This window comes from Folsomia candida, unplaced genomic scaffold (assembly GCF_002217175.1).
Source record: "Folsomia candida strain VU population unplaced genomic scaffold, ASM221717v1 Fcan01_Sc009, whole genome shotgun sequence".
NCBI lineage: Eukaryota > Metazoa > Arthropoda > Collembola > Entomobryomorpha > Isotomidae > Folsomia > Folsomia candida.
In genome coordinates, this window is record NW_019091201.1 from 460,283 (window position 1) to 474,784 (window position 14,502).

The 14,502-nt window shown below is 37.3% G+C and overlaps 4 protein-coding genes across 7 annotated transcripts in view; 3 read left to right on the forward strand and 1 right to left on the reverse strand.

Annotated features, from left to right (window-relative positions):
* Positions 1–3,437, forward strand: part of LOC110854056 (adenylate cyclase type 8) — a 42,741-nt gene extending 39,304 nt beyond the window's left edge. For all 4 annotated transcript variants that reach the window (XM_035855131.1, XM_035855132.1, XM_035855134.1 and 1 more), the window contains 4 exons: positions 887–969; positions 1,036–1,098; positions 1,626–1,833; positions 2,399–3,437. In XM_035855131.1, the coding sequence (XP_035711024.1) occupies positions 887–969; positions 1,036–1,098; positions 1,626–1,833; positions 2,399–2,487 (443 nt within the window). In that variant the 3' untranslated portion in view covers positions 2,488–3,437. The remainder of the gene's footprint in view (positions 1–886; positions 970–1,035; positions 1,099–1,625; positions 1,834–2,398) is intronic.
* Positions 3,438–3,979: 542 nt separating this feature from the next.
* On the reverse strand, positions 3,980–6,137 carry LOC110854026. The gene is made up of 3 exons (XM_022102418.2): positions 5,992–6,137; positions 5,823–5,905; positions 3,980–5,759 (listed from the first exon to the last, which is right to left on the reverse strand). Exon 3 carries the CDS (start codon positions 5,753–5,755, stop codon positions 4,847–4,849), a length of 909 nt encoding a protein of 302 aa, XP_021958110.1. The 5' UTR covers positions 5,756–5,759; positions 5,823–5,905; positions 5,992–6,137; the 3' UTR covers positions 3,980–4,846.
* A 606-nt stretch (positions 6,138–6,743) lies between these two features.
* Positions 6,744–9,160, forward strand: LOC110853942 (prostaglandin reductase 1). Its single transcript, XM_022102316.2, has 9 exons — positions 6,744–7,057; positions 7,189–7,324; positions 7,476–7,578; positions 7,768–7,947; positions 8,067–8,185; positions 8,312–8,466; positions 8,551–8,662; positions 8,741–8,859; positions 8,934–9,160. The coding sequence occupies exons 2-9, from the start codon at positions 7,213–7,215 to the stop codon at positions 9,042–9,044; spliced, it is 1,011 nt and encodes a 336-aa protein (XP_021958008.1). The 5' UTR covers positions 6,744–7,057; positions 7,189–7,212; the 3' UTR covers positions 9,045–9,160.
* A 283-nt stretch (positions 9,161–9,443) lies between these two features.
* Positions 9,444–12,380, forward strand: LOC110854058 (glycerophosphocholine cholinephosphodiesterase ENPP6). The gene is made up of 7 exons (XM_022102453.2): positions 9,444–9,772; positions 10,365–10,768; positions 10,837–10,925; positions 11,378–11,515; positions 11,602–11,760; positions 11,863–12,127; positions 12,212–12,380. The coding sequence occupies exons 1-7, from the start codon at positions 9,555–9,557 to the stop codon at positions 12,343–12,345; spliced, it is 1,407 nt and encodes a 468-aa protein (XP_021958145.1). The 5' UTR covers positions 9,444–9,554; the 3' UTR covers positions 12,346–12,380.
* Positions 12,381–14,502: the final 2,122 nt, after the last annotated feature.

Below are 14,502 nucleotides of genomic sequence, written 5' to 3' on the forward strand. Positions count from 1 at the left end.
ATTAAATCGTCACTCTCGCTTAATCCGATTTGTGAGTGAGTTTGTTTGAAACAGTGGAAAAAACTTAAGCTTTAGTATCAATTCAGATCTTTCAACTTAATCAGCACTCACTTAAAAGAACCCATTTCTTGGAATTCTGCCCCTCACTCAGGAAAGAGAAAGTTTCTTGAGGATGCTGAATCAAAGCTCAATCATACACGTGCTGTGGTGGTGGGCGATAAAACCAAGAAATCGTATTTCGAAATGCCATTTTGCCCTTCATTCAATGTCACATTCCCCTTCAAATTAAATAACTTGTTCAATTTGTTTTCGCATTATTTAGATCTTGTCAGATTATGTAGTCAATTGTGCTTATAACTTTGCCATAATTTTGCGTCCTTGCATGTCAACTTTGCCCAAAGAAAAGTTACAGCACGTAATAGTTGCCAGGTCCGTGAAGTGAAAGTTAAATGGACGGTGGTGTTGGTGCAGATAGAGCAAGTTCTTTAATTCTTTCTTTGTCACTCGACCCTTCCACTCAAGGATTTCCATTCCATTCTTCCCTTCTGACAGCCGACAGCAAAAATGAAAAAGCTTTTGCTCACCTTCAAATAAGGAGAAAGCAGGGAAAACTTTAACGTGTCTCCCAATTTAAGAAAGACGTGTGCTTTTTGTTTCCCTGCTATTATACAATGAAAAGGTTTAAGCGGCTTCACGACGGATCTGCGTCCCTTTGACTTTCTCTTTTGCGACGTGCTATTTAAAAATCCATTTATTTGGCGAGTTAGCTCTTATTGCGTCATTTTTATCGTGCCATTTATCTTCTCGGACCTTGTTCACCGCAAGATTAACTGCGCCGTGTGGAATTCCGCGATAAAGATGAGTATTATTATTGGTAATTTTACAGGGATAAGTTGTGGTCCGGTCGTGGCTGGGGTTATCGGAGCACGTAAGCCCTGCTTCGATGTTTGGGGGAATACAGTTAATGAAGTAAGTAAACCAAGTTATTTAACAATTTTGATTAAAAAATGGTTCAATAAATTAACTGTATTCCAGGCTAGCAGAATGGACTCGACCGGGATTCCTGACAGTATTCAAGTCACAAAAGATACAGCACAGGTACTTTTACATACGTATAAATTAGCTTTATAGCAATAAAGACTATAATCTAGGTTACAAATTATAACAAAAATCTAGCCTATTAAAGACCCACTTTGAAATATTACACCAATATTTACTCGCGATACAAGTCATAATTTACAAGATACTGGCAGTTGTGTAAGGATGAAATGAAGCCAGAGAATTCACCGTCACGTACTCCAATTTCGTATCTATTTTCATTACGGCCTCATTTAACACCATTATCTTTCCACACAAGTTAAGCACCTTCTTAACCCTGTGAAATGCCAGCTTCACTCATTTGGGTTCAAACAATGTGTGTACTTTACGGTTCAGAAGGTTGGCCATGAGAAGGAGAGAAAGTGGGTTAAATGAAATAAATCGTCTCCCAGTCAGCCTGACAGTTGTAAATACGAGTCGTATTTCTACCTCTGTCGTACTTTTGAAACTTATGAAAATCTGAGTCTGCAAACTTAATCGAATTTTACAAACGATGTATAACATCAATTTTGCCCTGTGACTTGCAGATTTTGGAAAAGAACGGGTACGATCTCGAGTACCGGGGCCTGGTGCCTGTGAAGGGGAAGGGCGAGATGGAAATATTCTTCGTGCGAGGACGGCCCAAGACGCCATTCAGAATGTATGAGAGTGGAGGGTCGCAGAACAGGAAATCTTTAGCAGCAGTTGTGTTCGGCATGGTGCAGGCCAGACGAAGACAAACGTTCAGGGGCAAAGGTAATCATTGTGTTTAATATTTCATGCTGCAAAAAACCTCTCCGTTCTCGTTTTCTCCGGTGGACATTGCTCGAGGTGTTGGATTATTTAAGGCAATTTCTGAAAACCAGAGTTTAGTGGATTGGGATTAAAATTCTAATCAGCGTTTCAGTAATAAAAATAATGAAGAAGGATGTGACACTTGGGGGACTTCATTTACGTAAATGAAGTCCATTGTTTAGTTTTATGGACGTCTTCTTTTTTTAGAAAAATTCCAAGACAAGCAAAAATCTAATCACATTTCGAGTAACCTTGTGTTTCATGAAAAAAAGCTGAGAAAGCATGGAAGAAGAGAAAGTGTGACTTGTAAACATTTTTCTTATTCCATTCTTCAGTTGAAATATTCTCACGCGTGTCGATCCATCCTGCCAGAATTTGACTGACTGTCACATTTGTTTACTTCCAACCAAGAGAAAACGAGCGAGTCAGAGGAAATTTGTGATATTGTTTTTCCACCGTAATATGGCGAGTTGCCGTTAATCCGTTATTTTATTAACTTAGTTCTCCTTTCCCAATTTCCCCACAGGTCCGGCCGACATCTTGACATCTGCGTCTCCAAAACAAAGCCGAGTCGGGAGCTATAGAAGATCGGAAAATAATGCAAAAGACGTTTGACAAATTTCCCCATGATAAAACACAATGTGATCCGACACAACAAAATCCTACGAGTTTTCCGAACAAAGAACGAATTAGTCAGAAACGATCAAAGGGATAATTTATTACGACGCTCGTTCCACCGCAAATCTGCCACTTATGTACTCGTCAGAGTTATGATCTGTATTATGGTGAATCGTCCCTGTTATTAATAATTTAGTCACTGTTTTATTTTTTGGTATTCTATTATATTGTGTTCAAAGAAAAGTTCCACTTATCTACTTCGTGACACGATATTATGCATTGCGCGTTTCTTCACAACACTCAGAATAAGACATACATATAAATCCCGAAATATCAAAGTAGATAGAAAACTCTATAAATAGTGTTGTTTGTCGATTCCAATTTTATCAATAGTTTTTTAGACAATACATATTACGTACGATCGAGTACCTTGTTGTAGGCCATCGCATTTCTCGGTATCTGTATTATTATCCACATTACTCGAGCCAGAGTCCTTCGATGGAACAAAGCTCACCATTTATTGCCATAGACAAGACAGATTGGTTGGTTGACGATTAATAAAAGTCACGTTTCTTCCGCAATTTTGATGGAAGAAGAAGAATATTTAGCGTAATAATATTTCGTCCCACGTATTTAAGTATATATCCTGGTGGAATGTGACATATGGATGTATGACATTATTGGATGAGGATATACATACTTCCAAACCAATAATATATAAATACCATGATAGATATTTGATATTACATAAAACTGTTTACCTGCTTTGAAAGTTGTGATACTTATTAAATTATTGTTCATTGCATTTGTTGGATGATGTCTGGCAAATTGTTATTTGGATAATCAAACTGTGGACGAATTTATGATGTACCTCTAATATGTTATATTGACCCAAATGTTTACTCACTAGAAGAGACAAAATAAATATTTAGCTCAATGAAATATAAGAAGTTTGAAATTTTGAAAATTCTCATTTTTTTAAATGTCTCATCTGCATAACTGAGATACATATGATGTAAGACCATTGATATTCCGTCTTAATTTTGATTCAATTGTGCCAAAAGTGCCAAAAAATTGTTTTGCAATAAATAATAAGTAGTTTTAAATAGGATGATAATTTTTAAATACATTTCCCAACCTTGATTGACAATCTCAATTTTTGAATATTTGCAATATTTTCATTTATTTAGGATTCGACGTGAAAGTCTACCACGGAATTTGACTGAATACCCGAGCGCCGAGTGGTGGAGAAAATTTGAGAGAGAAAGTTGTAGTAGGCTAACGAGCGGAGTAGTTGGCTCTCTCTGTCTCGTCTCCACTTTGTTCCTTGCTGGATTTATGAGTTCTCTAATAAGATGACGATTTTGAGTCGTAACATGCAACTTTGTAAACCAAAATTCGTATGCCATAATATGATAATTATTATGTAGATACCGGTGAATATTGCAAATAGATTCATGAAAATAATGGTTTATCGAGACGCATACAGTAAAAATTTTATCACATGTTTATTAATCAGTTCATTTAATTTTACATAACACTTCTAAATTTGGCATAATACACTCCTATTTTTTTACTATACGATCCTCTACGGCATCATTCTCAATTACTCACAGTATTGCAATGATGACGTCGAGGGTCGTATTTTAAATAAACAGCAGACTGTAGGCTACCATGTTAAGTCTCTAATACTGCTTTTTTAAGTATTCTGTATTAATACACGTTATTTATTACAATAAGTACTTACATACACCGTGTAGATATGTATGTACGTACATACGTAATAAAATCTTTATCCATATCTATGCTGGCGTGTATAAGGACATTTTACAATGTCCTTGCACAAACCAGTAAAAGTATGGATAAATATTTTATTAAGTTATCCGTTTTTGCTATTTAAATCTCAAAATGGTGACGGTCAGTGACAAACAAGTAAATCGAAGTTGCATCTCTCTAATTAAATGCTTAAGCAACTCTTCCAAAGTATCTAAACTAATTAAATTTTTGTCCAATCTTGATTTACACTTGCGTTATGTAAAAATTGTGAAGCTTTCTTATTCAAAAAGGAAACGTAGTCAAAGGCATTTTGTAATTATGAAATTTCTAGTTTTTCTAGTACTGAATTTCTTTATGAGAAAAGTTGACATCATTTAGATCAGAACGTATCACATTCCTGCGTTGGATTTAATTCTGATAGAAATGAAGCCAACCTTCCCCCTCCTCCTCTCCTCTCTCCCCCTACATCTGCCTGAATCTAATTAACATAAATCTAACCATAAAATATTAATTGCTAAGTAAAATATAATTAGAGTGCAATATCTTTTTACATGAACCATCAGATCCGTCACCCGTTGGATTAAATCCTGCCATCCCGGTTTTCTCCAGGATTCTCATCATTTCCAGAAATATCTCTCAAATTCCTTCCGTATTTATCAATTTGCACCTGCATCCTATTAATTTGCGCTTGTGATTGCAAATCCTTTACCAAAAGTTCCATGATTTGGTCGGCCTGTTGAGCATTTTCAGCTTTTAGAAGGGCATTTTCAGCTTTGAGCTGTTCCTCGCGTGCCTTTCTCAACTCACGATTTTTCCTTGCATTTTTTGCATTTTGAATGGATTTGTCGGTCGGGTCTTCGTCTTTTTGGTATTTCTTGGGTTTTTTTGGTGGGACAGTTTTTTCCACGTTTTTGCGTGGCCTTCCTCGCTTCCTCTTTTCTACAGTCGGTTGTTGCGGTGGTGGTACAGAAGTTGATGCCATGTTGTCACCAGGTAAAAAGTTATCTTCGTTTTCGAGCCCTGTTGTTGCGGTGGGGTCGAAAACGGTCGACTTTTCTCCATCCGTTTCGTCACGTGCCGCCACAAACGAAAGTAAAACGACCAACTCGGAAGACGGACACTCCGGATCAGGTCGTAGGTGGACATCGTTCTCCACCGGCGCAGGGAAAGATTGTCCCCCATAAATTTCCCCTTCGTCACTTGCCGCCGCAATCGAAAGTAAAATGTCCAACTCTGCTGACGGACACTCCGAGTCAGGTCGTAGGTGGACATCGTTCTCCACAGGGAAAAATTGCCCCCCATTTTCCCCTTCGTCACTTGCCGCTGCAACCGCAAGGAAAACGTCCACCTCGGAGACTGGATCGTCCAAACTATGTTGCAGTTGGACACCAATATCCCCCAAAGGTGGTCCCTCAAAATTTTTCCAGATGGACCCCAATTCGCCAAAGTCGTCAAAGTCGGGCATGTCGTCCATCATGTCATCCATCATTACTCTGAAAAGGAAAGAAATTAGTAAATAACTGACCAAAGATTTAAATGGTACAGAAACCACCTACCTTTGAAAATGTCGACTTAATAGCCTCAAATTACTTCTTTTACCAAAAAGTAGTTGAATTTACTGCGCTTAACTCAGTTTTTTCTGTAAAATAAACGGTACATGTATTAAATGATGGTGAAATTTAATAATTAAGAGATATAGTAATACTAATTTGTCATGTCTAATACCTTAAAATCGCCTCTTTCGTACGTGAATTGCTCTGCTAATTCAACAGAAGGTGTCTGAAGGACAAAAAAGACTGAAGCGGAGAAGTGGATAAGTGAGTCAGAGTCACGCGGAAAATAAATGCACAATAAAATTCGCAATTAAAATCTCATTCATATAATTTGTCATATTTGTAATTTCGCATACATATTTTCTCATTTTCGATTAAATTCGATTCCGTTCGATTTATTCGATTAAATGCTGGAATGATTAAATGCTACTAATTAAAAGCAGAGTGGTCTCTGGATGCTGCAAACTTTTGGGTGTTGGCTGCCACTAGTAGGTATTACTTGGTATCCCAATAAAATTAAAAAAAAACCTAGTACAGCTTTGCTTAGCCCGAACCAGGATTGATTAGCAAACTCATGTTTGTCAGTATTTTGCACTAATTCTTCTTACAGTAACGTATCGCGTCCATTCTCCGTATTACTTCTACCAAATTCTAAAAATACTGATCCTTGTCGCTGACTACTTCCAATTAGTATGACCAGTGGAGGTTGCCCCTGTAAAAATTTCGAAATTTAACTCTCATAAATTCTAATCCTAAGTTATTTTTCGACTCCATACTAAATTTCAGCTGAATGTATAAACTCTTAGAAATCGGTATGGGTCACCACTTATTGTTAGTACCTTCTAGTTACTTTTGTTTATATTATTTCATAAGAAGCCATTGAGTATCACCGTGCCGAATTTCAGCTTTTTACAACAATTTCTGAAAATCGGTATGGGTCACCCCAAAGGGTCCCGGCCAGGCTGTTTCACCTATATACGAGATAACTTTGACTTGAGGAAAAGGCCGGATCATTGCATACATGTATGTACCAAATTTGGTCAAAATCGGTTAAGTCGTTCGAGAGTTGCCGAAAGACAGACGGACATTACGATTACATAAGCCCTGGTTCGGGCTAAACATAAAAGGTACCCGACGAAACAACAATAGCAACTTGTTATTAACATTTAACAAGTCTCTTACTCCTCTGTTAATGCTGATACGAAATCATAGATAGTTGCCTGCAATCAAGTTTTCTGGTAAATTTACTTCATCACTGAATGTTTGAATTTTATGCAAATTCAACATATGCAAATAACATATGCAACATATACAACATATGCAATAACATATGCAAATATATTAACTTGTGTTGTCCGCCTACGTTCAGAATTTTAGAGCTCTTTAAAACGCGATGACAATAAAAGCACGGAAATTTGTTCTGCGTAACAGACCACAAGGATTACCGAAAACATCAGATTTTGAACTTGTGGAGGAAGAGATTTCAGAAAACTTGGAGGACGGAGGTATGTACATACTTATGTAAAGAAAGCTTCCTTTTGATGTTTTGTTACAAATAACAATGATATTTGCGCACATTATGGAAACATTATGAAACAGGGATAAAACTTTTTAAGTGTAACACTTCCAAGAATTCGGATATTTTTGGAATTACAGAAATACTTTGTAAAGCAGAATGGCTCAGTGTCGACCCTTACATGCGATTAGTTGCCAACAATTTGCAACTTGGCGAAATGATGCCAGGAGTTCAGGTAGCTCGGTGAGCAATATGTTTGAACATTTTACAGAACAAATGTTACTTGTTCATCTAAGCAGTCATTATTAAGTTTTGTACGAAAATGGTACAGTAAATCCCCTATTTCTAATAATTACGTGTATGATTGATGATATTGGTTAGTACAAATTCGGTACTTGTTACCTTTCTAACAATAAGTACAAATTATAACAGAGTTATCAAGAGTCGTAGCCCAGAATACGAAGAAGGATCCAAAGTTGTCGGTCTATTTGGGTGGCGAGACACAACGAAATGCAATCCATCTCTTCATACAGAGATCGAATACCTGTATCCCTTACCGGATATGAAATCACTGCCGGAATCATACGCTATTGGATCAGTTGGTCGAGTTGGGTGGGTAGCAATGACACTTATACAATTTTCTATAAATACATGAAAACGATCCATGTAAGAAGTATCTTAATTTAGACACTCAATTACATTTGGGGAAGTAAATTTTTTGTCTGGTAAAGTAATACAGCCTATTTTGGTTTGTTGGACGTGGGATGTCCTCAACCTGGAGAAACCGTAGTTGTCTCAGCGGCAGCAGGGGCAGTTGGATCACTTGTAGGCCAAATTGCAAAGTTGAAAGGTAACCCACGTGTGCATATCTTTCCTTCTGGGAATGATATTAACAAACTTTTCCAACTGTTGGAAAACATTATCTAATAAAACATTATGCATGCATTTATTAAATGCGTACCAATTTGGCTAACAGGTTGTAAAGTCGTTGGGTTTGCGGGTTCGGATGAGAAAGTCGACTTCTTGCTGAACGACTTAGGTTTCGAGAATGCATTTAATTATAAAACCGTCAACGTTCCTGACGCCCTCGTGAAAGCTGCTCCGAAAGGAGTGGATGTATATTTTGACAATGTGAGTAGGGAGATAATAACAAATTCCAGGAAAGGAAGTTATGATTGTTTACCAAAAATCCAAGAAATAACATTTTCCTTTAAGGTCGGGGGAGAATTTGCGTTCCATGTGACTCAAAAGATGAACCAAGGGGGACGGATTGCGCTGTGTGGAGCGATCAGTTCGTACAATCGGGACGCAAGCCAACCTGCTATGAGTACTAACAACGCAATTGTTTTATTATTTTTAGTCTATAATTTAATGAGGATATAATGATTTCCAATTATGTTTACAGTTCCATTTGACTACACAAAGATGATTTATAACAACATTAAACTTGAAGGACTGCACGTGCTTCGGTGGAAACATCGCTGGTTTGAAGGAATCAACCAAATCCGAGACTGGATTTTGGAGGTGAGTGAGATCACTCTCGCTACCATCTCGGAACAAAAACATATATCGACTCCATTAACTGAATTAATTTTCAGGGAAAAATTGTCGTTCGTGAAACTGTTACTGAGGGCTTTGAAAACATGCCGGAAGCTTTTATTCGTCTCCTGAAAGGCAGCAACATTGGGAAAGAAGTGGTGAAGTGTTAACGGAGAGTGTCCTGCATACAATTTGACGTATTTTTTTCTAAAATTGAGTTCTCCTCTGTCACTTTGTGTAATGTGTCGTCTGCCAGCAATAAATAAGTAAACATGCCAAAAAATGAGATGCTGGGATGGATTCAATTCTTTAAATTTATTCCAGCAACACTTGCAGTTAGGCACATGATTTAATGCTCGAGCATGTTGCGGTTTTTATTTCACAGATTTAGGTCCCATATGTACTAATGTGACCATTGTATTGTCAGATGAATTTTTTCGATTGCCAATTATAAGTTTTGATGCATTACAATAAATTGAAACCAGCTCCTTAGGTATTCAATAACAATATTTTGTTTTAGGTCAGCGCATTACTCGAGTGGCACATCAATAAAGCATATATAAAGACCTTTGTGCAGACAGACATAAGTTCAAAAGTGCAGAAGAAATCATATATAGTGGAAATATTTTTCACATTTAGTTTAAAAAATTGATAAAAAATAGAGTTCATAATTTCATAAAATGGAAGCACCCCGTCGTGAGAGAATTTCATATAAAAAATATAAAAATAGTTTATTAACACTTGTCTCGAATCTTTCAATTGCAATTCTCTTGTTTCAATTTCCCCTCACGGACGCATATTCTCACATCCGAGCGTCGGACCAACTTGACGACAGTGCTGATACCGGCGCATCCGCTTTAAACAATAATAACAAGCTCCTGATAATCCTCATTGATGGGTAATTAATTCGCTATATTGCTGTCAGATGAGATTACGTATATTATATTACTTATATGCATATGTAGCTCGTCACTTTAAATCCACACCGCTTGACTTAAAGCCAATGTGACCGCACTGCAATTGTCATTATCTCGCACAAACTCGCAAAGCTACCCATACTTATGTGGAACAACAGCACTGTTGTTTATGTTTGTCTCAATTTTCATTGTCTGCTAGTGAATGAGTTGTCGACATGCATGCAGTCAGAGTGACAATTCAATATGCTCTAATGCATGAATTGTGAAGGAATTAGTACCACTAATCGTGAATATATTTCAAATTTTAGAGTCTCAAATTGAGACGCAATAATAAAGGTTTGAAATTATTGAGCCTTATATTAAAAACAAAATCTGACACGTGCTGACCTTGATAAGCAAGAGTTGATCTTGGTTAGATATAGTATGGCAAATACCTAAATATATAGTACGCACGTAGTACGTAAAAGATTGTTTGTACATCCAGCAGTGTGGCTTTGCTGTCGTAAATGCTAAACCGCAGCAACCAATTCCACAAAAACTATATTTCAAGATCTTTGTATTATTTCAACAAAGGTTTCGCTGGGACTACTACACCCGGCAAAAGGCAAAGCTACCCGGATTCTCACAGCTTATATCGGACGGCACTCATGCAGAATGGGTGGAACCAATGTTTCCCAGCCTTTCATATCCCACGTGGACAACAATAGCCACGGGCTTGTATCCAGAAGAACATAAAATCCTCGGAAACTATATGCTCCACCGTCCATCGCCAATCGATACCACAACAAATGATGAACTGTCCACTATACCGGAAACAGTGTTTTCTTTGTTGAATGACTCCACAAAGCTGCCGTTTTGGTGGAAATTTGTCGAGCAAATTTGGACCACCGTCACCAAAGCGGGAAGAAAAGTCAGCCTTGCTAATTGGGCTCGTTGTGACGTTCCCTTCAATGGAATTCTGCCAGAAGTTTGTACTGGTACGTGGCAATGTACTTTGCACTGGAAATGAATGAAATTCATACTGGATCATTGTAATTTTGGGCAGGTTACGTGTATCAGGACGTCAATACGCATTTCAGGGATGACTTACTAAATGCTTTGAAGCGACTTCAGAACGGATTTTCTTTAGCCATGGTGGGTGCATAGATACATAACTTCCCTAATTTACTGTGATCTCACAAAGGATCTCACATGCCTCAGGTGTAGAGGTTACGCTTTAACTATTGACTTTGGTTATGCCTGGTTACACACAATCTCAGTTCAAAATTCGGGTAAAATCCTGTTTGAAAGATAAGTACGAGATGTGTGACATACGCACGTGTAACTCGTGGGGAGAAATTATCCTGAAATGTCACACTGCTACGGAGTTGGCTTTGAGGCCCTTTAAATTACATGCGTGGTATTATCTGTAGCAGATATGTTTAAGGAAAATCTCCTTCCCACCCCACGCGTTATGACGAACCAAGGTCACAATTTTGATCGATAAATGTTCCGCAGAAGCTGCCTCTCTTTACTCACTGGCTTAACGATTATCCTCCCCTTCAAGTGACACATTGGTTCATAATCTCAAAAATTTAAACATTTAGGTGTACGATGATTTGATTGATCACGTCGGTCACAAATTCGGCCCGGATTCCAACGAGCTTAAGCTCACCTTGGTGCACAGGGACGCCCAAATCCGCGAGTTATTGATGGCTATTCAAATGAGTGGAATGGCAAACAAAGTAATGCCGATAAGTACTTATACTCGCATATATCGTATAGAAATATTTTCATCATGGCCAAATTACATAATTATTTACATACTTAGATCAACGTCATAATCACTTCCGACCATGGGATGACAAGTCTCGACAAAACTGTGAAACGCATTTATCTCGAAGAATTTGTAAATATGGGTGATGTCCATAGAGTCGTCGACTACGGTACCGTAGTGTCCATTGCAGCAGAGAAGGATAGAAGCGCAGCGGTACACATATTTGCATATTACATAATTAGTCTTTTGTGTATGTATGCACTTAATTATGAAAACTTTAATTTGTTCCTCTATGTTATCGCTGTTGGTCAACAGTTGGCACAAAGTCTGGCAGCCATTCCCTCAGCTGGTGTTTTAGTTTACTCGAAGGATGACATCCCAGAAGAATTGCACTACAAAAGAGGAACTTTTGCTTTAGACTTTCTCCTAGTTGCGAAACCAGGATATTTTATTGTTGGTGTAAAAGGAGAGAAACAAATCCCTAATGATGAAAAGTCCAGTTCTGCCCAGCCCTATGCTGGAGTTCACGGCTATTTCAACATGACAGATATGAGAACCGTGTTTTTCGCTAAAGGCCCCGGTAAGCAAGAGTTAATTTGGAGATTTTTTGATAAAAAGAGAATGTGTAACCCAATTTCTGATTATGTTTTGTCTCCCACCACAGCTTTCAAGAAGGGAAAGATACAACCACCTTTCCGGGTTGTTGACCAGTATCAAATTTTCATGAAAGTTCTGGGCTTATCCCCCAATCGGCATCATGGCAATTGGGATTCTGTGAAAGACATGTTGGTGGCATGAAATGGAATAAAAGATTTTTGGCTTAAAGAAATGTATTAACTTTGGTCTATATGTGCACATTCTAAGTAAGAGAGCACCTCACTATTGTTGTTACATCATCCATGAAAAGGAAATACTTAGCCATTGTCCGTCACAAAAACATATATAAAACAGAACAATGTCCATTCTGACTTTCATAACATAAAGCACTGTGGGTTCTTTTGTATAGACTCTGGAAAATCATGTCATTCTGTGCTTTTTAGGTAGAATTCTGAACTAGAGATAAACGAGAACAACAGAGCTAAGAATTCTCGACTTTCTGCAAAAAATTCAATAAATTGCTTCGAGGAATGCACCCACACATGACAGAAAAGTTACGATGGCTCTCTAATAAAGTAGATGCTTCTAAAGTTGGAAGTTCTGACTCAAATGCTGGTCAGGTTTTCTGTGCTGCTTATTTATTTGCATATTGTGTACATATCTATATACCTACTTTATCAACACATCATAATTACGACAATAAACTAGAATTGGAAACAATCCCCTGGAGGAGATTATGAAGAACTTCATTTGCATAATCTAGTCTAGAGAGGAAATAGTGAAGCAATGACGACGAATTTTAAAACGTGACAATAATTTAATAAGAATGATACTTGTTAGATTAGTATCATTAGCATATACATTATATTTCTATCCAGTCAAGTTCGACAAAATCTCATATGCCACATATGCGTACATTCTTATAAAAAGTTTTTCGTCTGAAAACTACGTAAATATGTATGTATGTACCTACACCTATGAAATACAGATAACCCACATGCCAAAAGTTCTACAAGTATCGTTTCTCAAAATCCAGACATACATAGTTTTCCATCTGAAGTACTACATATTTACATATGGAAACTTTAGTTCAAAAACTCTCACACTGTGAGCAAAGTTCGGCAGCTGTCAAATCGAAAGTTGTTCCGGGATTCAATTTTGTGAACACACGGATTTACCAGGGCATGAACTGGAGACATGCAATTTAGATTAGAGATCATGTTTATTCATATTGAATTAAACAATGCTCCACGCGATACAGACAGTAAAACCAACCAACAAGACGGCAAACTGTACATCCTGTGCAGTTCGCTGTACTCAAGCATTCATTGGTTTACCTTAGAACAAAATCTTTTCCTATATGCATGCACTTCCAGAATGTTAACGTGCAGGAAATTGCGTCATAACAATCATAAACCAAAAACAGTTTATTTATTTATTATGCAATTAATAACACGTTGATTTCAATTACGTGATTATTTAAGTGCAGTGTAATTGCAGTATCAGATGGAGACATACATGCATTCCTTTTAGATAGAGCTTCATCACAGCCTACTTCCTAAATTGGTGGCAAAGTGCCTACACATTTATGTATTTTAAAAGTTGCAATTCCTACGAGATTACCGGCCTTCCTTGATTCCTAGTTTATTTATTATTGTGCCATTAAAATTTTGTCAGTAAGGAAATTCTCATAAGAATTTTTTATTTCATATTAAAATTATGAAATAACATGTGCACACACACACACACAACATACACAACAATGTGTATAGAAACCTGTCAACAACTTTAGCCGGAAATATGCGTAGGAGGTTTTTAGCAATCCTCCTCTCTGCTAGGCAATTGTGGCAACATTTTAAAATATCATGAACTCACTAACCCCCACTCAACTTAATTGAGTTTATTTTTACCTTATTATGAAATAGTTTCTCTACATAATTAATGTTTTTTTTTTAAGATCTATTTATAACAATCGTAGTAAAATGCCAAAATCTCAAAAAGTATGATGACATTGAACTTTTATAGTTGAAAAAATCTGGTAGATGATCACAAAATGTACCTGTTATGACGGTGAAGTGCAACTCAATAACCTAACAAACAAGATGTTAATGTGCGTTTTTTTCAGCCAAGACATTTCGTACCATACTTAGCTTGGAGGTGAAATCGTCGTTAATTTAGATTACATTTTCTTGCACTAATACGATTAGTGATTAGCATCACCAAGTTTCATCATTACCTAAATAGTCGTAGTGGCACAAAGCAGTTCTCACTTTCGTTTCCTCTCTGTCTCTGATATCGACTTGTTGTTGTACAGGTTAAAACTTTTCAGAATTAAATCAGCACGATGAGCAGCAGCAG